The 26,683-nt window shown below is 46.0% G+C and overlaps 1 protein-coding gene across 4 annotated transcripts; it reads right to left on the minus strand.

The window, feature by feature from the left end:
- On the minus strand, positions 1 to 26,352 carry LOC129859047 (la-related protein 4B-like). Of its 4 annotated transcripts, none has more exons than XM_055928382.1 (18): positions 25,861 to 26,352; positions 21,662 to 21,809; positions 16,307 to 16,651; positions 15,962 to 16,103; positions 15,691 to 15,819; positions 15,556 to 15,604; positions 15,323 to 15,459; positions 7,101 to 7,204; positions 6,369 to 6,479; positions 3,128 to 3,181; positions 2,834 to 3,037; positions 2,667 to 2,743; positions 2,260 to 2,475; positions 2,074 to 2,119; positions 1,500 to 1,619; positions 1,330 to 1,427; positions 1,098 to 1,197; positions 1 to 874 (listed from the first exon to the last, which is right to left on the minus strand). In XM_055928382.1, exons 2-18 carry the CDS (start codon positions 21,758 to 21,760, stop codon positions 722 to 724), a joined length of 2,184 nt encoding a protein of 727 aa, XP_055784357.1. In that variant the 5' UTR covers positions 21,761 to 21,809; positions 25,861 to 26,352; the 3' UTR covers positions 1 to 721. The 4 variants fall into 4 exon arrangements, with proteins under 4 accessions (XP_055784357.1, XP_055784356.1, XP_055784358.1 ...); XM_055928381.1 differs by having other exon boundaries at positions 21,662 to 21,826; XM_055928383.1 differs by having other exon boundaries at positions 21,662 to 21,854.
- Between the last annotated feature and the right edge of the window lie 331 nt (positions 26,353 to 26,683).

Consider the following 26,683-nt stretch of genomic DNA (forward strand, 5'->3'; position numbering starts at 1 on the left):
TATATGTTTAATGTTTATTATTAAGGCAATTATTTAATAACAGTCAAAATATTTACATCTGTACAGAAAAAAATGCACCTTTTTAAATCATGCCTCAATTCTGTATCTAATACCCACATTTACAAACTTAATCTATCTTAAACACAGGAAATCTGAACTGAAAACTATTTACCTCCCACCACCCCTGATTCCAAATCAAGTTGTTAACTCAAGTAACTCTAACAATGTTGTATCTGTATGCAAACTTATCAATATCGACCAGAGTTGTTCCTCTTCTAAGGTCTGTCTGTAAGAGACTCCCCCTCCCCCAGTCAACACAAAAGGAATTCCATCTAACATAAAATAAATGACATCTAAAACTCATGCAGAAACAAAATGTTATATGATATCAGTGGTTTAGCCTCTTGTCACTCAGTGTCTGGCTGTTCGTAGTTACTGTAAATGTTCCGATTAAGTTATTTAGACTAAGGAATTAATACAGAAATCTGATTTCCAATCCTCTAAATACTGATCAATATTAATCAAAAGAAATCAATCAATATGAAAACATAAAGATTTCAGAAAGTCAGAAAGGTCCGTCAAGTCAGACAGCAGAGAGAAACAACAGTGCTACAACTTTTCTAGTTTTTTCTTTGGCTTGAAGAACTTCTTCCCCTTCTCTCCTTCTCTCCCCAACCCAAAGTAACTATCTCACTCTGGTCACCGTGATAACTGGGCCGGGTCACCGCGATAACTGGGCCGGGTCAGGCGCCTGCGCAGGATAGGCTGGAACAAGCTCCGTCCCCAAGGGGGTGTGGTCAGTAGCCTTTGCGGTGAGCATCTGATTAGCTCGTATCCGCTGGCAGATCTCAGCGTAGCTTGGCTTCTTGGACTCCTAAACATTCACAACACAGGACCGGTCAGTACCCAGCATACACTACTTCTCTGGTAGACAGATGACTGCATCTCAATAGTCTCTTCTCCTTCCTCTGCACTGATGAGGTGAGGAAACCATTTTTGACTATTGAGATGTAGCCATGCTGCGGTACATTCAACTTCACCATTTAAAAAAAACAACTATTAACCAGTTTGTCTCTGTAGTCTGTGAGTCGTCTCACCGCTGCTGGTCTGTTCCCCTTTGTGGTCTGAAGCGGTTCCTTCGCGGTCGGACGAGCTGCTGTGGTTCTCTTGGGAGACGCTACAGTTTTCTTTAGCTTCCTGTGGGACAGCAACAACCACCATATAACACAGCACAAACATAACATACCATAATACTGACAAGTCTGTAACTTTCTTCCCTAAAGTAATCATACAAAACACATTGTGAAAGGAAGGAGAATATATACTCACTCTAGGGGGAGGATTTTCTGAGGCAATGCTGCGATAGGCTGGAGGTCTTGTGATGTCACAGTGGTTGGTTCGCTGGTACTGCTGCCTCTAACTGGACGCTGGAACAAGAAAAACAACCTTACAAGAAAGTAGAGGGAGTGTGTGAGTGTGTTTGTGTGACTCTTGGTTACCTCGTGGTTGCTGGTTGCCTTGTGGATGTTGGTTGCTGTAGAAGCTGTAGCCAGGGGAAGTGGGGGGAAGCTATTGGGGCCGAGTTCCAGACTGGGAGACAAAGAGCGCGGGGGCCCTCTCTAAACACACACACACACACACACACACACACACACACACACACACACACACACACACACACACACACACACACACACACACACACACACACACACACACACACACACACACACACACATATATATATATCATTGTAGAAAAGATGCTGGGTTTCTGTACAGCACTTTGAGATATCAGCTGATGTACGAAGGGCTATATAAATACATCATCAAAAAGAAAGAAGAGAAGACCAGAGGCGGTTGTCTGGCGACAGGGGGCCGGGCCTTCTGGATGATCCCCCCTTCTTCCCGGAGGGTGGACCAATAGGATGCGTCCCTGGCTATATAAATACATTTGATTTGAAGACAACTTGTCCAACATTTTCAGGGTCCCGTTTTGGTTCGTGAGCACTACTATCAAAACTACTGGCTGAAATGATACAAAACCTTTATAAACACATCTTTAAGTACTTACAGAGTACTTGTCATCTCTTCTCCTCCTCTGACCAATGGGACCTCTCCTTCAGAGAGAGAGAGAGAAACATAATCTTCTTCAGTTCAGGTGGTACCTCAAAAAAATGTCTCTCCCTTTTCCTGGTCACTCATTTTCATTAGAGACTAAGAGACCTGTCTCTAAGGGCTGGAGGATAGAGGTCACTACCTTCCTCTGTCAGTGCTGGGGGAGGACCCTGACCCCCCTCTCCCTCCACGTCGACCCCCCTCTCCGTCCCTATGCCTGTTGCCTGGTAACCGTGGCCGACCCTGCCTGGGGGGGCCAGGGACGCATCCTATTGGTCCACCCTCTGGGAAGAAGGGGGGATCATCCAGAAGGCCCGGCCCCCTGTCGCCAGACAACCGCCTCTGGTCTCGCTGCCCCCTAATGGAGGAGAGAGGGAAACACAGATGTAAAAAATCACGTCACTACAACGTAACTACAAACATGCTTCCATCGTCAAGCAAAACACAGAAAGGGAGAGAGAAAAAAAGAGAGAGAGCAAGAGAATTATAGCTTGGGAGAAGGAGAGAGACGTCTCTGCAGAATGAGAACGTGAGTGAGGAGTGTAGTACCTGTGTCTGTGTGAGGGGGATAGCTTGAAGCTGGGGCATCCTGGGAAGCCGTCCATGAAGCCAGAGAATGACGCCATCTGTTGGACAGAAAAACAATGACACCAGGGAGAGAGCACGCTTGTGCCTGCCTGCGTGTGTGTATGTGTGTATGTGTATGTCCACCTCACCATGACAGGGTCTGTGTAAACGGCCATGGCAGCCAAGCTCTGATTGGTCATTGTGTAGAGCTGTGGGAGGGGCTGCTGGAAAGTGGGCTGGGCGTAGTATGGGCTGTAAGGCTGCTGATTGGTGCAGGGGTCCATTGGGCAGGGCCTGTAGCCATTCTTTGGAGCGTAAGATGTGACTGCCATCACTTTGGCCTTGATTCGCACCTAATGAATGAATTAACCAATCAATCTTTTATCATGCGATTGCCATTTTGCATGGAAAAGTACTGTTTAGTAAAAGGACCATACACTCACCTTGATGGGTTTCCCCTGGAACGTCCTCACCTCCTCTCTTAGGTACTGGAACGCCTGGAACACACACACACACACACGCACACGCACACGCACACGCACACGCACACATTGAAAACTTTGAAAAAACTGCAGCTCAATGAAATGTGCATGACTGTCTAGAGGATCAATCCCTCTCCTACTTGTCGTTAACCACCCCTAACCCCAGTATCTCCTACCTGTCGTTAACCCCCCCTAACCCCAGTCTCTCCTACCTGTCGTTAACCCCCCCTAACCCCAGTATCTCCTACCTGTCGTTAACCCCCCCTAACCCCAGTATCTCCTACCTGTCGTTAACCCCCCCTAACCCCAGTCTCTCCTTGCTGTCGTTAACCCCCCCTAACCCCAGTCTCTCCTACCTGTCGTTAACCCCCCCCTAACCCCAGTCTCTCCTACCTGTCGTTAACCCCCCTAACCCCAGTATCTCCTACCTGTCGTTAACCCCCCCTAACCCCAGTCTCTCCTACCTGTCGTTAACCCCCCCCTAACCCCAGTCTCTCCTACCTGTCGTTAACCCCCCCTAACCCCAGTCTCTCCTACCTGTCGTTAACCCCCCCTAAACCCAGTCTCTCCTACCTGTCGTTAACCCCCCCTAACCCCAGTCTCTCCTACCTGTCGTTAACCCCCCCCTAACCCCAGTATCTCCTACCTGTCGTTAACCCCCCCCTAACCCCAGTATCTCCTACCTGTCGTTAACCCCCCCTAACCCCAGTCTCTCCTACCTGTCGTTAACCCCCCCTAACCCCAGTCTCTCAAACCTGTCGTTAACCCCCCCTAACCCCATTCTCTCATACCTGTCGTTAACCCCCCCTAACCCCAGTCTCTCCTACCTGTCGTTAACCCCCCCTAACCCCAGTCTCTCCTACCTGTCGTTAACCCCCCCTAACCCCAGTCTCTCCTACCTGTCGTTAACCCCCCCTAACACCAGTCTCTCCTACCTGTCGTTAACCCCCCCTAACCCCAGTCTCTCCTACCTGTCGTTAAACCCCCCTAACCCGTCTCTCCTACCTGTCGTTAACCCCCCCTAACCCCAGTCTCTCCTACCTGTCGTTAACCCCCCCTAACCCCAGTCTCTCCTACCTGTCGTTAACCCCCCCTAACCCCAGTCTCTCCTACCTGTCGTTAACCCCCCCTAACCCCAGTCTCTCCTACCTGTCGTTAACCCCCCCTAAACCCAGTCTCTCCTACCTGTCGTTAACCCCCCCTAAACCCAGTCTCTCCTACCTGTCGTTAACCCCCCCTAACCCCAGTCTCTCCTACCTGTCGTTAACCCCCCCTAACCCCAGTCTCTCCTACCTGTCGTTAACCCCCCCTAACCCCAGTCTCTCCTACCTGTCGTTAACCCCCCCTAACCCCAGTCTCTCCTACCTGTCGTTAACCCCCCCTAACCCCAGTCTCTCCTACCTGTCGTTAACCCCCCCTAACCCCAGTCTCTCCTACCTGTCGTTAACCCCCCCTAACCCCAGTCTCTCCTACCTGTCGTTAACCCCCCCTAACCCCAGTCTCTCCTACCTGTCGTTAACCCCCCCTAACCCCAGTCTCTCCTACCTGTCGTTAACCCCCCCTAACCCCAGTCTCTCCTACCTGTCGTTAACCCCCCCTAACCCCAGTCTCTCCTACCTGTCGTTAACCCCCCCTAACCCCAGTCTCTCCTACCTGTCGTTAACCCCCCCTAACCCCAGTCTCTCCTACCTGTCGTTAACCCCCCCTAACCCCAGTCTCTCCTACCTGTCGTTAACCCCCCCTAACCCCAGTCTCTCCTACCTGTCGTTAACCCCCCCTAACCCCAGTCTCTCCTACCTGTCGTTAACCCCCCCCTAACCCCAGTCTCTCCTACCTGTCGTTAACCCCCCCTAACCCCAGTCTCTCCTACCTGTCGTTAACCCCCCCTAACCCCAGTCTCTCCTACCTGTCGTTAACCCCCCCTAACCCCAGTCTCTCCTACCTGTCGTTAACCCCCCCCCTAACCCCAGTCTCTCCTACCTGTCGTTAACCCCCCCTAACCCCAGTCTCTCCTACCTGTCGTTAACCCCCCCCTAACCCCAGACTCTCCTACCTGTCGTTAACCCCCCCTAACCCCAGTCTCTTCTACCTGTCGTTAACTCCCCTAACCCCAGTATCTCCTACCTGTCATTAACCCCCCCTAACCCCAGTCTCTCCTACCTGTCGTTAACCCCCCCCTAACCCCAGTCTCTTCTACCTGTCGTTAACTCCCCTAACCCCAGTATCTCCTACCTGTTGTTAACTCCCCTAACCCCAGTATCTCCTACCTGTCGTTAACCCCCCCTAACCCCAGTATCTCCTACCTGTCATTAACCCCCCCCCTAACCCCAGTCTCTCCTACCTGTCATTAACCCCCCCCTAACCCCAGTCTCTCCTACCTGTCGTTAACCCCCCCCTAACCCCAGTATCTCCTACCTGTCGTTAACTCCCCTAACCCCAGTCTCTCCTACCTGTCATTAACCCCCCCTAACCCCAGTCTCTCCTACCTGTCGTTAACTCCCCTAACCCCAGTATCTCCTACCTGTTGTTAACTCCCCTAACCCCAGTATCTCCTACCTGTCATTAACCCCCCCCTAACCCCAGTCTCTCCTACCTGTCGTTAACCCCCCCTAACCCCAGTCTCTCCTACCTGTCATTAACCCCCCTAACCCCAGTATCTCCTACTTGTCGTTAACCCCCCTAACCCCAGTATCTCCTACCTGTTGTTACCCCCCCCCCTAACCCCAGTATCTCCTACCTGTCGTTAACCCCCCCCCTAACCCCAGTCTCTCCTACCTGTCGTTAACTCCCCTAACCCCAGTATCTCCTACTTGTCGTTAACCCCCCTAACCTCAGTCTCTTCTACCTGTCGTTAACTCCCCTAACCCCAGTATCTCCTACCTGTTGTTAACCCCCCTAACCCCAGTATCTCCTACTTGTCGTTAACCACCCCTAACCCCAGTATCTCCTACTTGTCGTTAACCCCCCTAACCCCAGTATCTCCTACTTGTCGTTAACCCCCCCCTAACCCCAGTATCTTCTACCTGTCGTTAACTCCCCTAACCCCAGTATCTCCTACCTGTTGTTAACTCCCCTAACCCCAGTATCTCCTACCTGTCGTTAACCCCCCTAACCCCAGTATCTCCTACTTGTCGTTAACCCCCCTAACCCCAGTATCTCCTACTTGTCGTTAACCCCCCTAACCTCAGTCTCCAAGCAGTACCTGTTGAGCGTCAGCCTCACTGTGGAAGGTGATGAACCAGTTGTCGTTCTGGGCAAACTCACAGCTCTGGATCCTGGGGAGGCTCTCACACGCAAACAGAGCCTTTACCTCCTGGTGGTTTAACAAGATAAACACACACAAAGTCAGAACGAACAGACAGACAGACACAGACAGGCAGACAGGCAGACAGGGCTGACACAGGTTTCTTACAGTTAGTGCTGAGCTTTAAGTGCTTTTTGAGGCCGGTTTGTTTTCAGTTCGATAATTTTAAAAAATGATCACGTTTTTCAATTTTGGATATTTTTTGGGGACATTAAATGCACTGTGGGTTGAATGCTGTAGCAACACAGAATAAAACAACTAATAAAAGTACCATGATAAAAACATACTAGAACGTTCAATTGAACGAATGCTGTACTGTACTGAACCGTCAAGTTGAAAAACGGGGAGGTGCTGGGTTGTTGCTTCAAAATGTACCTCTGCTCTTTAAATACGTCAGTCATTGTTTGAAGCCACACCCACCGAACAGAGCAAACGTACCTCAAAACCTTTTCAAGAATGTTTTGGGGAAACGTGTCCCAACATAGCAAACGTTCCAGCAAACTGAACACAACTCTGATGTATCTCTAGAGAAACTGAGCATTGAGCTCAGAAAAAAACATAACTAAATGGAATTCAAAATAATTCAACCGATGTCGGTCAAGGAGTTGTTTAAAAACAACTAATTCTTACCTCTGGGGGTGTGGTCTCTGGGACCTCTCGGAGGATGACGATACAGCGACCCTGATTTGGCCGTACCTTCTGCCCACATTCTGCCACCTCCACCAGTGGCAATGCTACGAGCCAATCAGCAGAGAGGACACGGTCAGCGCCCTTCCGCCAAGTAAACATCTTACCCAATCAGGTATACCAGTGATTCCCAAACATTTTACAGTCCCGTACCGCAGACAAACATTCAACCACCAGCTGCGTACACCCTCTAGCACCAGGGTTGTTTTTTTGCCATCATTGTAAGCCTGCCACACACACACACACTACATTTACTAAACATAAGAATGAGTGTCCGTTTGTCACAACCTGGCAATTTTTTTCATTTTGCTCTTTATTTAACCATCTTACATATAAAACCTTATTTGTTCATCGAAAATTGTGAATAACTCACCACAGGTTAATGAGAAGGGTGTGCTTGAAAGGATGCACATAACTCTGCAGTGTTGGGTTGTATTGGAGAGAGTCTCAGTCTTAAATCATTTTCCACACACAGTCTGTGCCTGTATTTAGTTATGCTAGTGAGGACCGAGAAGGGCATCAGTGTCTTAACAGCACGATTTGCCAAGGCAGGATACTCTGAGCGCAGCCCTATCCAAAAATCTGGCAGTGGCTTCTGATTAATCTTGTCAATAGGGGGGCACTGTTTTCACTTTGGAAAAAATCGTGCCCAATTTAAACGGCCTCGTACTCGGTTCTAGATCATACAATATGCATATTATTATTACTATTGGATAGAAAACACTCAGAAATTTCTAAAACTGTTTGAATTATATCTGTGAGTAAAACAGAACTCATTTGGCAGCAAACTTCCATACAGGAAGTGAAAAATCTGAAAACGAGGCTCTGTTTCAGGGCCTGCCTATTCAACTGGCTTTTATTTATCGATATGTATGGACTTCATACGCCTTCCACTAGATGTCAACAGGCAGTGGAAGGTTGAATGGGGTGTCTAGCTTGATCTGAGGCCGAATAAGAGCTTTTGGAGTGACAGGTACGTTATTTTCTTTGTCTTCGACGGCGCGCGGGAGAGCTCGACATTGTCTTCTGAAAAGCGTTCGGTATACACGGCGAATATCTCCGGCTCTGATTTTATTTGATACATATGATAAAAACATCATAAAGTAGGTTTTTTCAACCGAGTTTTATCAGTTTATTCAACGTTTATTGGGACTTTTGGAGTTTTCCGTTCTTTGCGCCAAGAGAGGATGGGAATGTTAGCAACCTTGGCTAGCATTGTGGCGCGAATTCGACAGAAGAAATGGACATTCTAAAACCAAAACAACGATTTATTCTGGAAATAGGACTCCTTGTACAACATTCTGATGGAAGCTCAGCAAAAGTAAGAAAACATTTATGATGTTATTTCGTATTTCTGTGTAATATGTTGATGCCTATTCTCCGCCGTGTTGGTGAGCGTTGTCTCACAATAACCCAAGGAGTATGTTGTGGTAAAGTTATTTAAAAAAATCTAACACAGCGGTTGCATTAACCTGTCTAGGATCAGCGTGGCGCTAGCGGCACACCCCCCCCCCCCCACTGAAAAACCAGTGCCGCGAAATTCAAAAAAAATATTTTTTTTAAATATTTAACTTTCACACATTAAAGTCCAATACAGCTAATGAAAGACACAGATCTTGTGAATCCAGTCAACATTTCCGATTTTTAAAATGTTTTACAGGGAAGACACAATATGTAAAGATGTACATCTATTACCTAAAAACACATTAGCATAATCCACCATCTTTTATTTGTCCACCAACACCAGTAGCCATCACCAATTCGGCTAAACTAAGATATTTATAGCCCCTAACCAACAAAAAAACTCATTAGATGACAGTCTGATAACATATTTATGGTATGGGATAGGTTTTGTTAGAAAAAAGTGCATATTTCAGGTAGATGGCATAGTTTACAATTGCACCCACCGTCACAAATGGACTAGAATAATTACAATGAGCAACGTGTTTACCTAACTACTAATCATCAAACATTTCGTAAAAATACACAGCATACACGAATCGAAAGACACAGATCCTGTGAATACAGACAATATTTCAGATTTTCTAAGTGTCTTACAGCGAAAACACAATAAATCGTTATATTAGCTTAGCACATAGCAATTAGCAGCCCAGCATTGATTCTAGCCAAAGTGAGCGATAAAAGTCAACATCGCCAAAAGATATTAATTTTTTCACTAACCTTCTCAGAATTCTTCCGATGACACTCCTGTAACATCACATTACAACATGCATATACAGTTTGATCGAAAATGTTTATATTTAGCCACCAAAATCATGGTTAGACAATGTGAAATGTAGCTCAGTTGGTCAGAAAATTTCCTTGCGCCACTTAGACAGTGATCTACTCTTATACATAAATACTCATAAACGTGACTAAAAAATATAGGGTGGACAGGGATTGATAGACAATTTAATTCTTAATACAATTGCGTTATTACATTTTTTAATTTATCCTTACTTTTCAATACAGTTTGCGCCAAGCGAAGCTACGTCAAAAAACATGGCGTCCTAAGCCACTAAAATGTTTCGACAGAAACACGATTTATCATAATAAAAATGTCCTACCTTGAGCTGTTCTTCCATCAGTATCTTGGGCAAAGGATCCTTTCTTGGGAGAAATCGTCTTTTGGTGGAAAGCTGTCCTCTTGCCATGTGGAAATGTCAACTGCGTTCGGGATGAACTGAAAAGCGTGCCCAACTTTTCACATCGTTGCAAAAATAAATGTCCCAAAATCGCACTAAACGGATATAAATTGCTATAAAACGCTTTAAATTAACTACCTTATGATGTTTTTAACTCCTATAACGAGTGAAAAGATGACCGGAGAAATATAACAGGCTAAACTAACGCTTGGAACAGGTGCGCGCCGGTGTCCTCTTGGCTCATGACGCAGCTCCCAAAGAATGACTAGCTTCAGGGTTTTTTCATTTGTAGGGCCTGTGAACGCGCAATCGACCCCGTTGGAATCGTCATCACGTAAAGGCATCCAGGGGAAGACGTAAGAAGTGTCCGTATAGTCATAGCAACGACAGTGCCCTTTTAAATGACTTCAGAAGAGTGGCCAACATTTCTCAAATCTGACTCCATGTCAGGGAAATTGCTGTAGAATGGGCTCTGTTCCACTTAGAGACAAAATTTCAACTCCTATAGAAACTATGGACTGTTTTCTATCCAATAATAATAATAATATGCATATTGTACGATCAAGGATTTTGTGGGAAGCCGTTTCAAAAATTAGCCAAATTAGCATAAGTAGTCTAAACAGCGCCCCCATCCCCAACAGGTTAAGAACCAGTGTATCTTTCATTTGCCATACAACAAGTATTTTTATGTAAAGTTTATGATGAGTTCTTTGGTCAGATTAGGTGAGTGTCCAAAATATCTCCGGACATTCTGGGGAAATGTTGCTACGTATTCACAATGTATAACCACGATTCGCAGCTCTAAATATGCACATTTTCGAACAAAACATAAATGTATTGTATAACATGATGTTATAAGACTGTCATCTGATGAAGTTGTCCAAAGGTTAGTGATTAATTTTATATCTATTGCTGGTTTTTGCAAAAGATATCTTTGCGGTGAATAAATGCGTTTGTGTGTTTGGCTATTGTGGTAAGCTAATATAATTCTATATTGTGTTTTCGCTGTAAAACACTTTTTAAAAAAAATATGAAATATTGGCTGGATTCACAAGATGTTTATCCTTCATTTGCTGTACACCATGTATTTTTCATAAATGTTTTATGATGAGTATTTATGTATTTCACGTTGTTCTCTGTAATTATTCTGGCTGCTTTAGTGCTATTTTTGATGGTGGATGCAATCTATGATTTATACCTCAAATATGCACATTTTCAAACAAAACATAAATGTATTGTATAACATGTTATAAGACTGTCATCTGATGAAGTTGTTCAAGGTTAGTGATTCATTTTATCTCTATTTTGCCGGTTTTGTGAAAGCTACCGATGCGGTGGAAACATGGTGAAAATATGCGGTTGTGTGTTTGGCTATTGTGGTTAGCTAATAGAAATACATAGTGTTTTCGCTGTAAAACATTTTAAAATTCGGAAATGATGGCTGGATTCACAAGATGTTTATCTTTCATTTGCTGTATTGGACTTGTGATTTCATGAAAATTATATTATATGATATCCCTGTCCCGTTAGGCTAGGCTATGTTAGTCAGCTTTTTTGATGAGGAGGATCCCGGATCCGGGAGGGTGATGAAGTAGAGGTTAAATTACATTTTCACAGAACCGCTTGTTGCAATTTCGATGAGGCTCTCTTGTTCAGATATCGGTAAGTGGACTGGAGGCAGGGCATGAAAGGGATAACGAGAATCCAGTTGTTTGTGTCGTCCGTTTCAGGAAAGTACCTGCGTAATTGCACACCTAGCTCACTCAGGTGCTTTGCTTTATCACACTTGACATTGTCCGTAAGCTTGAGTTAATTTGCACACAAAAAAAATATACAATGATGGAAAGACCTGTGTGTTGTCCTTGTTAATGCAGATAGAAAAGAGCTCCAACTTCTTAATCGTAGCCTCAATTTTGTACCACACATTGAATATAGTTGTGGATAGTTTCTGTAATCCTAGATTCAGATCATTCAGGCAAGAAAAAACATCACCCAGATAGGCCAGTCGTGTGAGAAACTCGTCATCATGCAAGCGGTCAGACAAGTGAAAATTTTGGTCAGTAAAGAAAAATTTAAGCTTGTCTCTCAATTTAAAAAAAACACGTCAATACTTTGCCCCTTGCGAACCAGCGCACTTCTGTATGTTGTAAAAGCGTTACATGGTCACTGCCCATATCATTGCATAGTGCAGAAAATACACAAGAGTTCAGGGGCCTTGCTTTAACAAAGTTAACCATTTTCACTGTAGTGTACAAAACGTCTTTCAAGCTGTCAGGCATTCCCTTGGCAGCAAGAGCCTCTCGATAGATGCTGCAGTGTACCCAAGTGGCGTCGGCAGCAACTGTTTCCACTCCAGTATGTCTCCCTGTCATGGCTTTTGTACCATCAATACAGATACCAACATGAGCAGCAGCTACGTTTGGCTACATATGGCCCATTAGTGGAATTTCCACAAGCGAGTAACGGTTAATGTGATTGAATGTTAATTATTTGACTAGGCTACCTGTATTGTGTTGTTATTTCGCTTAACACTAGATGGTTTCATTTTATGAAACGAGGCTACTCAGGCGAGAAAAAAACCTCACCCAAATGTATAGCCCCGTTGGAAAATATAAATGGACGGTTGGACTTTTTTAGCCCAAATAAATGCTTCACAGAGTTCAAGTAACTGACACATCTCAACTAGAGGTCGACCGATTATGATTTTTCAATGCCGATACCGATACCGATTATTGGAGGACCAAAAAAGCCGATACCGATTAAAATCGGCCGATTTTTTAAATGTATTTGTAATAATGACAATTACAACAATACTGAATGAACACTTATTTTAACATAATATGTTACATGAATAAAATCTATTTAGCCTCAAATAAATAATGAAACATGTTCAATTTGGTTTAAATAATGCAAAAACCAAGTGTTGGAGAAGAAAGTAAAAGTGCAATATGTGCCGTTTAAAAAAGCTAACGTTTAAGTTCCTTGTTCAGAACATGAGAACATATGAAAGCTGGTGGTTCCTTTTAACATGAGTCTTCAATATTCCCAGGTAAGAAGTTTTAGGTTGTAGTTATTATAGGAATTGTAGGACTATTTCTCTCTATACGATTTGTATTTCATATACCTTTGACTATTGGATGTTCTTATAGGCACTTTAGTATTGCCAGTGTAGCTTCCGTCCCTCTCCTCGCTCCTACCTGGGCACGAACCAGGAACACATCGACAACAGCCACCATCGAGCAGAGCAAGGGGAACAACTACTCCAAGTCTCAGAGCAAGTGACGTTTGAAATGCTATTAGCGAGCACACCGCTAACTAGCTAGCCATTTCACATCGGTTACACCAGCCTAATCTCGGTAGTTGATAGGCTTGAAGTCATAAACAGCGCAATAGCTGCTGGCAAACGCACGAAAGTGCTGTTTGAATGAATGCTTACGAGCCTGTTGCTGCCTACCATCGCTCAGTCAGACTGCTCTATCAAATCATAGACTTAATTATAACATAATAACACACAGAAATACGAGCCTTAGGTCATTAATATGGTCGAATACGGAAACTATCATTTCGAAAACAAAACGTTTATTCGGAACCGTTCTGTATTTTATCTAACGGATGGCATCCATAAGTCTAAATATTGCTGTTACATTGTACAACCTTAAATGTTATGTCATAATTATGTACAATTCTGGCAAATGAATTACGGCCTTAGTTAGGAATAAATGGACATCACACAGTTCGCAATGAGCCAGGCGGCCCAAACTGCTGCATATACCCTGACTGCTTGCACGGAACGCAAGAGAAGTGACACAATTTCCTTAATTATAAGAAATTCATGTTACTAGGCAATATTAACAAAACATGCAGGTTTAAAAATATATACTTGTGTATTGATTTTAAAGAAAGGCATTGATGTTTATGGTTTGTATTGATTTTAAAGAAAGGCATTGATATTTATGGTTAGGTACATTGGTGCAACAACAGTGTTTTTTTCACAAATGCGCTTGTTAAATCATCACCCGTTTGTCGAAGTAGGCTATGATTCAATGAGAAATTTACAAGCACCGCATCGATTATATGCAACGCAGGACATGCTAGATAAACTAGTAATATCATCAACCATGTGTAGTTAACTAGTGATTATGATTGATTGATTGTTTTTTATGAAATAAGTTTAATGCTAGCTAGCAACTTACCTTGGCTTCTTGCTGCCCTCGCGTAACAGGTAGTCAGCCTGCCACGCAGGCTCCTCGTGAAGTGCAATGTAAGGCAGGTGGTTAGAGCGTTGGACTAGTAACCGGAAGATTGCAAAAACGAATCCCCGAGCTGACAAGGTAAAAATCTGTCATTCTGCCCCTGAACAAGGCAGTTAACCCACCGTTCCTAGGCCATCATTGAAAATAAGAATGTATTCTTAACTGACTTGCCTAGTTAAATAAAAGGTGTAAAAAAAATATACAAAAATAAATACAAATTTTAAAACAATTGTCAAATCGGTGTCCAAAAATACCGATTCCGATTGTTATGAAAACTTGAAATCGGCCCTAATTAAATCGCCCATTCTGATTAATCGGTCGATCTCTAATCTCAACATCAACTGTTCAGAGGAGACTGTGTGAACAAGGCCATCATGGTCGAATTGCTGCAAAGGAATCACTACTAAAAGGACACCAATAATAAGAAGAGACTTGCTTTGGCCAAGAAACACGAGCAATGGAAACTAGACCGGTGGAAATTTGTCCTTTGGTCCGGAGTCCAAATTGGAGATTTTTGGTTCCAATCTCCGTTTCTTTGTGATATGCGGTGTGGGTGAACGGATGATCTCCATATGTGCATTTCCCACCATGAAGCATGGAGGAGGTGTGATGGTGTGGGGGTGCTTTGCTGGTGACACTGTTTGTGATTTATTTAGAATTCAAGGCACACATAACAAGCATGGCTACCACAGCATTCTGCAACAATACACCATCCCATCTGGTTTGGGCTTAGTGGGACTATAATTTGTTTTCAACAGGACAATGACCCAACACACCTCCAGCCTGTGTAAGAGCTATTTGACCAAGAAGGAGAGTGCTGCATCAGATGACCTGGCCTCCACAGTCACCCGACCACAACCAAATTGAGATGGTTTGGGATGAGTCGGACCGCAGAGTGAAGGAAAAGCAGCCAACAAGTGCTCAGCATATGTGGGAACTCCTTCAAGACTGTTGGAAAAGCATTCCAGGTGAAGCTGGTTGAGAGAATGCCAAGAGGTTGCAAAGCTGTCATCAAGGCAAAGGGAGCCTATTTGAAGAATTTCAAATATATTTTGATTTGTTTAACACTTTTTTGGTTACTACAGATTCCATATGTGCTATTTTTTGGTTACTACAGATTCCATATGTGTTATTTCATAGTTTTGATGTCTTCACTATTATTCCACAATGTAGAAAATAGTAAAAATAAAGAAAAACCCTTGAATGAGTAGGTGTTCTAAAACTTTTGACTGCTGGTGTACACACACAAAAACTTAAGTTAACTCACACTTGAGAACGTCAGAGATGAGCTCCAAGTCCGTGCTGAGCTTCTTGATGTGGTCGAGGTTGGCAAGCGTTGCTATGGGAACGTACTGGTCACTGTCCATCTGGGAGACGAGGTAGAGGTCATTGGCCAGGTTCTCCCTGAGGGGACATCAGCCAATCAGAAAACAAACCTTACTGCCCACTGACCAATCAGAAACGACCCTCGCTGTCCACTGACCAATCACACAGACGTACCGTGACAGACAGGACTTCAGTGAGGTCTTCAGCTGCTCCATGAGCTCCTCTGAAAGCAACAACATTAATAACATATATTTGTATCAGACATTATCTGATAAACAGTCTTGTTTGACCAGCCAGTAATGTTGGTACCTGAGACACAGCTGTCCTGGACCAGGCCGTTGGCTGACGGGTTTCCCATGGTGACCACCGGAAATTCTACACCGCCCGGTTCCAGCTGAGCCTCGCCCACTTCCTCCAAGTCATATCCCTGCTCATACCCTGAGGACCAATCAGGTAGTGACGTTTACTAGACAGACACTAAAATAAGCCAAAGAAGAAGGCAGCAGACCCAATAGCTGCCTCCCCCTCTGGATTAAGGGCTAGGCGTTGTTTTATATTCACTCTACTACCGCATGCTTACCTTCCTGGTCGTCAAGGTGACTGGTCACCGCCAGCCGTGATTGGAGGGCGTCAGTGTAGACAAGGCCTGAGGGGTCCAGGCTAAGTGTGTGATTGGCCCATACTTGAGCATTTGGGTTCAGCTCAGAGACCGGGGTGGATTCCTGCAAGGGAACGCACACACCCAAGGTCAGTGTGACTTCAAAAAATAGAAAACTTCTATAGTGTGTGTGTGTGTACTCCTCTGCTCCTACCAGGTCTCAACTGGGTCAATCGTGATCAGAACAGAACTTCTTAACTCACATGAATAGAGATGTGTGTTTGCTCATCCCTACAGTTGACAGACACACACGGCTGAAGTACTCACAGGCTGGTGGTGAGGGTGCCCTTCCCAGAGACAAGAGTCCAGGGGCAGCAGAGTGCTGCAGGTGGTGTAGGCCATGGATCTAGGGGGCTGCTCCTCCTTATAGCCCTCCTCGCCTTCACCCTGGCTGGGCACCATACCCTGGGCCCATCCTCCACAGCCCTCTTGCAGCCCTGGCCCTAAATGCATCCAGGGAGAGGGGTAGAGGCCCGAGAAGGTGGGGTCCACTTCCTCCCCAAGCAGCTCTGACACCATGTCCATCATGCCACGCTCTTCAGTCTGACCTCTAAGCCCCACAGTGCCCGTCTCTGTGGTGACAGGCAGTGACCTCTGACCCAGGAACTGTATCTGGTAAGACGGGGTGGAGGTGTAAACATCAATCTGATCATGTTCGACCCCCCAGCACACCTGCCAGCAAATAGGAATCTGCAGTTGTTGCATCGTCTCCAGGGTAGTTCACAGCTGAACAGTTATTGCCGTGGTAACCGAAGGTCAGGGTCTCCTCACTACTGTCAATGTGTGTCCCTACTCAAAACACACTACTGAGGCTATCTGTTGCAACACATGTCTCTGGGAGGGATTCTACTCCCAGTGTGTGTCCCTGAGCTCTCTACAACTCGGTCATTTTGTTTCACAACATCCCTCCCTATATGTGTTTCTTCACAGTCGTCAGTCTGTATCTCTGCCCTTTTGTAATTGTGTGTTCCGGCCTCACTGTTCTCCTTAGACAGCGTTCTGCAGTCAGTGGGTTCAGTTCCTCTCTCTGAACTCACTCTCCCATCACTCCCCTCTGACCCTACAGAGGAGGAAGTGGACAAGGAGGTTGAAGAACCTTTACAGGGCGGTAAGTGAGTGTCCTCACTAGGCAGGTCCTGAGGGACAGGAGTAGAGCCTCCTCCTCAGCAGATGGCTGCTTTCTGCGTCCTCCTCACAGTCCTGAGGAAGATGGGCACCCGGCTCTGTCCTTACAGTCCTGAGGAAGATGGGCACCCGGCTCTGTCCTTACAGTCCTGAGGAAGATGGGCACCCGGCTCTGTCCTCACAGTCCCGAGGAAGATGGGCACCCGGCTCTGTCCTCACAGTCCCGAGGAAGATGGGCACCCGGCTCTGTCCTTACAGTCCTGAGGAAGATGGGCACCCGGCTCTGTCCTCACAGTCCCGAGGAAGATGGGCACCCGGCTCTGTCCTTACAGTCCCGAGGAAGATGGGCACCCGGCTCTGTCCTTACAGTCCCGAGGAAGATGGGCACCCGGCTCTGTCCTTACAGTCCCGAGGAAGATGGGCACCCGGCTCTGTCCTTACAGTCCCGAGGAAGATGGGCACCCGGCTCTGTCCTTACAGTCCCGAGGAAGATGGGCACCCGGCTCTGTCCTTACAGTCCCGAGGAAGATGGGCACCCGGCTCTGTCCTTACAGTCCTGAGGAAGATGGGCACCTGGCTCTGTTCTCACAACCCTGAGGAAGATGGGCACCCGGCTCTGTTCTCACAGTCCCGAGGAAGATGGGCACCCGGCTCTGTCCTCACAGTCCTGAGGAAGATGGGCACCCGGCTCTGTCCTCACAGTCCTGAGGAAGATGGGCACCCGGCTCTGTTCTCACAGTCCTGAGGAAGATGGGCACCCGGCTCTGTCCTTACAGTCCTGAGGAAGATGGGCACCCGGCTCTGTCCTCACAGTCCTGAGGAAGATGGGCACCCGGCTCTGTCCTCACAACCCTGAGAAAGATGGGCACCCGGCTCTGTCCTCACAACCCTGAGAAAGATGGGCACCCGGCTCTGTCCTCACAACCCTGAGAAAGATGGGCACCCGGCTCTGTTCTCACAACCCTGAGGAAGATGGGCACCCGGCTCTGTTCTCACAACCCTGAGGAAGATGGGCACCCGGCTCTGTCCTCACAACCCTGAGGAAGATGGCTGCTCCCTCTGGTGGGGTGACAGGTGACGGAAGCCATTTCCTGCCAGTGTTTCTGTTCCACACTGGTTTCCGGCTCCTTTTCTGTTCCTGCAGACCTTCCCTATAACCTCAGCCTGGACTGGCCAATCAGTGAGCTCTGAGTCATCAGCAGGGCTCCTGTTATTTCCAGGAGGTTTGACATGATCCCCGTCAGGTCTCCCAGTATGCACATGGGTTATGTTTTGGTCAGGCTTGGTGTTGCGGTCAGAAGTAGTATCATACGGATCAAGTTTTGTTTCAGCTTCATGTTCCACATCCACTGGTCTAAGGTCAAATTCGAATGAGTAGACAGTAAAGTCCATGGGTAGAGACACTGCATAGACTGGGTAGACTGTCGATAGTGAGGAGAGTGTGGAGACTGGTGATACCTCTGTTAGTGTGGTCTCCACTGTCCTGCTGAGCATGGTCTCCTCCTCCATTTCTCCTCTCAGCCTCTCACTGATCACACTTACTGAGACAGTCTGGTATATCTCCAGCTCCTCCATCTCTCCTCTCACTGATCACACTTACTGAGACAGTCTGGTATATCTCCAGCCCCTCCATCTCCACTACACACGTGGCTTCATTCACTGCCCCAAGCAGGGGGCTGGAGTTGGGAATAGGACTAGAGCTGGGTGTGAGCTGCTCCTCTGTAAGGGTAGGGTCAGGAGGGCAGGGGTCTGTGGGGGTGGGGATAGAGTTATGGGTATCATGGATATTTAAATCTGTAAGGGTAGGGTCAGGAGGGCAGGAGTCTGTGGTGGTGGGGATAGAGTTATGGGTATCATGGATATTTAAATCTGTAAGGGTAGGGTCAGGAGGGCAGGAGTCTGTGGAGGTGGGGATAGAGTTGTGGGTATCATGGATATTTAAATCTGTAAGGGTAGGGTCAGGAGGGCAGGGGTCTGTGTGGGTGGGGATAGAGTTATGGGTATCATGGATATTTAAATCTGTAAGGGTAGGGTCAGGAGGGCAGGAGTCTGTGGGGGTGGGGATAGAGTTGTGGGTATCATGGATATTTAAATCTGTAAGGGTAGGGTCAGGAGGGCAGGAGTCTGTGGGGGTGGGGATAGAGTTGTGGGTATCATGGATATTTAAATCTGTAAGGGTAGGGTCAGGAGGGCAGGAGTCTGTGGAGGTGGGGATAGAGTTGTGGGTATCATGGAGGTTTAAATCCCTTTTTGCATTTTCTCTTTTCTGGTTGCTGTCAACTGCCTTCTCTGTGGGCATAGAACCTCTCTTCTTACAACACCCTCTCTCCTCCCGGCGGTTGTCAGCTCAAGTATGTCGGGAGCTGTAATGTCTCCAGTTAACAGCAGGATTCTGGCGTCTCCGGGGGCGATGGGGCTGTGCTGTCGTAATGCCTGAGGGTCCTCATAGCTTCTCCAAAGAAGGTCTGGCAGAGCTGGTGCCACGGGGGGCTCACAATAGGATTGGTCAAAAGCGTCTGGTTCCAATGTTTGTGATTGGTTGATGGGTGTAAATTCAACTGCTTGTGATTGGTCAGAAGCCATAGGTTCAGAAGCCTTGTGTTCTGTTATGTGCCATAGGTCAGGCGTATGCAGATTTCACTCTGTGTGATTGGTCATTGGCTGTAGGTTCTTCTGTGTGTGTGATCGGATAGAGGCTGTATGTTCCCCTGAATGTGATTGGATAGCTGTAGGTTCTTCAATGTTCAATTGAATAAAGGATAATTGTTCCGCTGTCTGCGATTGGTCAGGGTCGAGGTCATATGTGTCGATGGAGCAGGCGCTGTAGAAGCTCTGAGTTCTGGCCCTGAAACCCCGCCCCAGGAGTTCCCTGACGACACAGTATTCCTCATCAATCCGCCACTAAATTGAGGTAATCCCCCCAGCTCTGACATCATACAGCTGGTGGGTTGGGGATGTCTTGACTAGGCGGGTTCCCCAAACCTCTGTCTCTTCCTGGCCAGGGTCCAGGGTCCAGCTGAACCAGGTATCCCGAGCACTTCATTCTCTGCTATCCTCTGTCTCACTGGGCTCTCAATTGTGTTCACTATTTTCTGTCTTTCTGGGTTCTCCATGGTGTTCTCTGTTTGGCTGGGTTCTGCATGGTGTTCTCCATCTGTCTTGCTAGGTTCTCAAATGTCTTCATCTTTTGTTTGGGTGGGTTCTGCATGGTGTTCTCCATCTGTCTTGCTAGGTTCTCAAATGTCTTCATCTTCTGTTTGGGTGGGTTCTGCATGGTGTTCTCTATCCTTTGTCTATGTGAATTCTCCATGCTGTTGTCTACTATCTTCTGTTTTAATTGGATCTCCACACCCTCCTCCATATACAGAACATTCTCACAGCTGGCCCTGGCCTTGGCAGTGTGTGTGTGTGGCACTCCTGCCTCCATGGAGTGTATGTGTGTGTTGGTCTGTCTGACCATGCCGGGGCCCGTGGAGGCGTTAATAATGGCCGGTTCCTCCTCCTGTGAGTGTTCTGGACTGAGTGGTCACCGACTCCGCTACCTCTCGCCATGTCGACACGTCGTCTTGGATGACATTGTTCTTCTTCTCCTGTTCCTGAATCTTCCATTTGGCTGGTCCGTCTGGCACACAAGTGTGTTGAGCCAGTTGGTCAGATACATGTTTAGCCAGGCCATTAGCATGTGACCTGTCCTGGTTCTTGCCCCCTAGCCCCTCTGGGCTTGATACCTGAAGCAGCCTGGTCCTATCACTCAGCAGGCCTGGGCTCAGCTCCTTACTGCAGCAGCAGCCATCTTCACTACAAGCCTCTACAACAGCCAAGCACCTCAACAACACTCAGACACAGATCCTCTCACTAGCTCATCTCACACAGAAAGAGGAAAGACCGTAACTATCAATCACTTTCCCCTTCTCTTCTCATGCTTTCCTCCTCCCCTGCCCAGAACAGCACATGTGAAGGAGCTCACATGGCCCTGCCACTCAAGAGAGCCCCCCAGTGTGTGGTTATAGTTGGAATAGGCACATGGCCAGACGTGCACCAATGCAAGAGCATAGAGGAAGCCACCCCCCTATCTCTCCTTCTCCCTCCCTCTGTCCCTTTTAGGTTCTCTTGTTCACGTTTACTCTTGCCTATTTGGCTGACTTACTCCCTTTCTCACTCTCACTCCCTGCAAGGCCACTACAGAAGGCATGCCTAGACTGTGACTCTATGGCTAAATACCCACTGAAGCTCTGAGCAGCAGGAGGGATAAAATAGTTATGGGTGAATATGGGATGTATGCTAGTGTGTGTGTACTAATGAACAATCTGAACAACACATCAAGTCACAAACAACTGCACAATCCTTGTGACAATCTGCAACGTAGGTCTTGTATCTAATGATTAGAGCTAGGAGGTTGTTACTGGTCAGGCCACATAGCTGAGAAACATGTTATCTACTATGCCAGACCCAAAAGGCTGTGTGTGTGAGTAAAGACCTTTAGTGACAGTACTGTACCAGGTGTTGACGCTCCAGACCGAGGTGATGTGACCACGTCTCCCGCGTTAGCAGCACCGGAGGCTCAGCTGGGACGGCCGACTCCTGGTCTGACGTCATGTGACGTCTGAACTCCTCTCAGGGATGTGTGCTGCTCTCACCAGGGAAGCTGGTTGGGGGATATATCTAAACTCAGCAAAAAATAGAAACGTCCCTTTTTCAGGACCCTGTCTTTCAAAGATAATTCGTAAAATCAAAATAACTTCACAGATCTTCATTGTAAAGGGTTTAAACACTGTTTCCCATGATGTTCAATTAACCATAAACAATAAATGAACTTGCACCTGTGGAACGGTCGTTAAGACACTAACAGCTTACAGACGGTAGGCAATTAAGGTCACAGTTATGAAAACTTATGACACTAAAGAGGCCTTTCTACTGACTCTGAAAAACACCAAAAGAAAGATGCCCAGGGTCCCTGCTCATCTGCATGAACGTGCCTTAGGCATGCTGCTGCAGATGTGGAGGCATGAGGACTGCAGATGTGGCCAGGGCAATAAATTGCAATGTCCGTACTGTGAGACGCCTAAGACAGTGCTACAGGGAGACAGGACGGACAGCTGATCGTCCTCGCAGTGGCAGACCACGTGTAACAACACCTGCACAGGATTGGTACATCCGAACATCACACCTGCGTGACAGGTACAGGATGGTCTACAACAACTTCCCGAGTTACACCAGGAACGCACAATCCCTCCATTAGTGCTCAGACTGTCCGCAATAGGCTGAGAGAGGCTGGACTGGGGGCTTGTAGGCCTGTTATAAGGTAGGTCCTCACCAGACATCACCGGCAACAACGTCGCCTATGGGCACAAACCCAACGTCGCTGGACCAGACAGGACTGGCAAAAAGTGCTCTTCACTGACGAGTCGCGGTTTTGTCTCACCAGGGGTGATGGTCGGATTCGCGTTTATCGTCGAAGGAATGAGCGTTACACCGAGCCCTGTACTCTGGAGCGGGATCGATTTGGAGGTGGAGGGTCCATCATGGTCTGGGGCGGTGTGTCACAGCATCATCGGACTGAGCTTGTTGTCATTGCAGGCAATCTCAACGCTGTGCATTACAGGGAAGACATCCTCCTCCCTCATGTGGTACCCTTCCAGCAGCCTCATCCTGACATGACCCTCCAGCATGACAATGCCACCATCCATACTGCTCGTTCTGTGCGTAATTTCCTGCAAGACAGGAATGTCAGTGTTCTGCCATGGCCAGCGAAGAGCCTGGATCTCAATCGCATTGAGCATGTCTGGGACCTGTTGGATCGGAGGGTGAGGGCTAGGGCTAGGGCCATTCCCCCCCAGAAATGTCCGGGAACTTGCAGGTGACTTGGTGGAAGAGTGGGGTTACATCTCACAGCAAGAACTGGCAAATCTGGTGCAGTCCATGAGGAGGAGATGCACTGCAATACTTAATGCAGCTGGTGGCCACACCAGATAATGACTGTTACTTTTGATTTTGACCCCCCTTTGTTCAGGGACACATTATTCCAGTTCTGTTAGTCACATGTCTGCGGAACGTGTTCAGTTTATGTCTCAGTTGTTGAATCTTGTTATGTTCACACAAACATTTACACATGTTAAGTTTGTTGAAAATAAACGCAGTTGACAGTGAGATGACTTTTCCTTTTTTGCTGAGTTTATATGTGTATATACAGTGCCTTCGGGAAAGTATTCAGACCCCATTTTGTTATGTTATAGCCTTATTCTAAAATGGACTAAATGAAATAAAATTCCTCAGAAATGTACACAACACCTCATATTCACAAACTGAAAAAATAGACATTTTTGAAAATGTATTAAATAAAAAACAGGAATTCCTTCTTTACATGAGTATTCAGACCCTTTGCTATGAGACTAGGAATTGAGCTCAGATGCATCCTGTTTCCATTGATCATCCTTGAGATGTTTCTACAACTTGATTGGAGTCCACCTGTGTTAAAATAAATTGATTGGGCATGATTTGGAAAGGCACACACCTGTCTATATAAGGTCCCACAGTTGACAGTGCATGTCAGAGCAAAAACCAAGCCATAAGGTCGAAGGAATTGTCCATAGAGCTCTGAGACAGGATTGTGTCGAAGCACAGATCTGGGGAAGGGTACCAAAACATTTCTGCAGCATTGAAGGTCCCCAAGAAGGTTCACCTTCCAAAGGTACAACGACCCTAAGCACACAGGCAAGACAATTCAGGAGTGGCTTCGGGACAAGTCTCTGAATGTCCTTAAGTGGCCCAGCCAGAGCCTGGACTTCCGATCGAACATCTGTGGAGAGACCTGAAAATAGCTGTGCCGCGACGCTCCCCATCCAACCTGACAGAGCTTGAGAGGATCTGCAGAGAAGAATGGGAGAAACTTCCCAATACAGGTGTGCCAAGCTTGTAACGTCATACCCAAGAAGACTCGAGGCTGTAATCCCTGCCAAAGGTGCTTCAAAAAAGTACTGAGTAAACGGTCTGAATACTTATGTAAATGTTTTTGCAAAAAATTATAAAACCTGTTTTTGCTTTGTCATTATGGGGTATTGTGTGTCATGACGTTTGCCTGTGGGTGAGGTTTATGACCCCCCCATAAATACCTTTCTCCCTTCTCTCTTGACTCTACAGAAGGACTCTTGAAAAGCCTTTGTTAAACACAGAGTCTGGGAACATCAAAAGGTGGGGGGGAAAGGAACCATATTTCGGTAATCCAACCAGCTGAAAATATGCGTTGGTACTAAATGAATATGATGCCAGATCAGTTGGCGTCTGAGACATTATTACTGATGATAGGACGACATAAACTGTATCTTGGAAAGTCTACACATTATAGTTATCAGATGCACATGGAATTGTTGTGCAATTTAAATGTTGAAATATGAAACTATTTGTGAAAAGATGTAATTTAGCTTCTGGAGCTAAAAAACTCATTCTGATTGGCTGGGCCTGGCTTCCCAGTGGGTGGGCCTATGCCCTATCAGGCCCACCCATGGCTGCGCTCCTGCCCAGTCATGTGAAATCCATAAATTAGGGCCTAATGTATTTATTTCAATTGACTGATTTCCTTATATTAATTGTAACTCAGTAAAGTCTTTGAACCATTAAAAATCTATTTTTGTTCAGTATGAATAGAGAGGAGAATGTGCTTAACCAGTGCATGCCGCAGACACAATCTACTGATTCGGGCTCTGGACATCTGACTGCAAGTTACCAGACACTGACAGCTGACTATGAATTTATGAAGCTTGTTGCACCACATTTGCAGACAGATTTTGAAAGATCAGTCAGTGACACAGTTGGCTTTGTGAGAGCATTCATGTCAATTTGGACTAAGGGCTCTATTCAATCTGTAAAGCTGACACGTTACAGATTCCGCGATACAAATTGTTAAGTAATTTACGATTGATCCGACATATGCGTTTAACTTGAATGTAGTCTCCGCTAAAGCAGCAACATTGCATTTAAATTTCAATCACGCTGTAAAGCAGATTTTCCGTGGTGCGGATTGAATAGAGCGCCTGTTTGACTAATAACGTTACATATAATTTGGGCGAGGGAATTTGTGTGACTAGCCTACATAAAATGACTAGCTAGCTAAAGTTAACTTTGCAAAATAGAGGTCGACAACATGCCAACTTTAGCTAATGGTGAGCTGCCACTTGCCGGCACATGACTCATTCACCTGGGGCGTATTCATTACGCCGAATATGTTGCAAAACGTTTCTAAAACGGAAGCAACCAGAACGAAACGTGGAGTGACATATAGCAGCTGTATTTATGCAATGGAAAATTCATTTTCCGTTTTGCAACGGTTTGGACTAATGATTACACCCCTGATTGGCCCTGTAGCGAAAACAGCTGACGTTAGCGATAGCTAACTAGCGGTACTTACTTACTGTCCACAAACCTAGCTAGTTAGTCACCGTTAGCGAATGTTAGTTCCCAGTGGCCGTTGCTTAATCTGGCAAAGTTAGCTAGATAGGTGCGCATCCAACTAGCCATATATTATGTAGCTAATTACAGTAACAAAATAAATCAACAGGGACAAGTTTCTTTGATCGGTTCACAACATATGGTGAGAATAACAATGATGTATTAGCTAACGTTAACTTTCACAGTCATTGACCAAATAACTTATTGAAACAGTTTGCTTTGCTAACTAACGTTACATAGGCAAAGCAACTCACCTGGCCAATTTTGGCTAATATTCTCCTCTGCATATGATGTTAGCTAGTTTAGCCGTGTGTGTTGCTTTTCAGACCGCCCGCCCGTCAAGTCTACCTCCTCCAAAATGACATGTAAACAAAACTTTTCAGTAACCATGGGCACCAACAGCCTACCGAGACCAAACAAAAATCTATATTATTTTTAAAGGTTAAGTTTGTGTTAACGAAAAATCTGAGGAATTTGAAAAATGTTTGTTTAAATTAGCAAACATTTATATTCGAAAAAAATCTCTGAACTTCTTTGCATTCCTTTCAGGTGTAGCCAGCAGATCCGACTCGCTTGTTTACAGCTGGTCGGACAGTCTTCCTGTGTAGATTAAAACACCACGGAGCCGGCGCAAGAAATGGCTCGGGAAAATGTACCCCAATCCAGGGAGCAGAAATACATTGTACTCCGAATTGGCCCATTATCCCAATTGTTACACAGAGAAGAATGAACGAGTGCTATTTATCACTATAACTGTTGAGTGATTTAGTTTTTTTCGTTTCATTTTGTGGTGAATGAATGGTGTATCTTATTATGTCAGTCATGTACTGTATGTTCAGAAATAAACATTATTGAAATCTGTCATTTTTATTCATTATTCAAACCTCTCTATCAGCCAACATTCCAGACAGCACCTGTGACCTGCCATAGGCAGCAGATCCGACCATTAGCACTGGTGAACATACAGTACATGACTGACATAATAAGATACACCATTCATTCACCACAAAATGAAACGAAAAAACCTAAATCACTCAACAGTTATAGTGATAAAGCATAGAAAGGTTTTCCCCTAAT

The sequence above is a fragment of the Salvelinus fontinalis genome, chromosome 7 (assembly GCF_029448725.1).
Source record: "Salvelinus fontinalis isolate EN_2023a chromosome 7, ASM2944872v1, whole genome shotgun sequence".
Classification (NCBI taxonomy): domain Eukaryota; kingdom Metazoa; phylum Chordata; class Actinopteri; order Salmoniformes; family Salmonidae; genus Salvelinus; species Salvelinus fontinalis.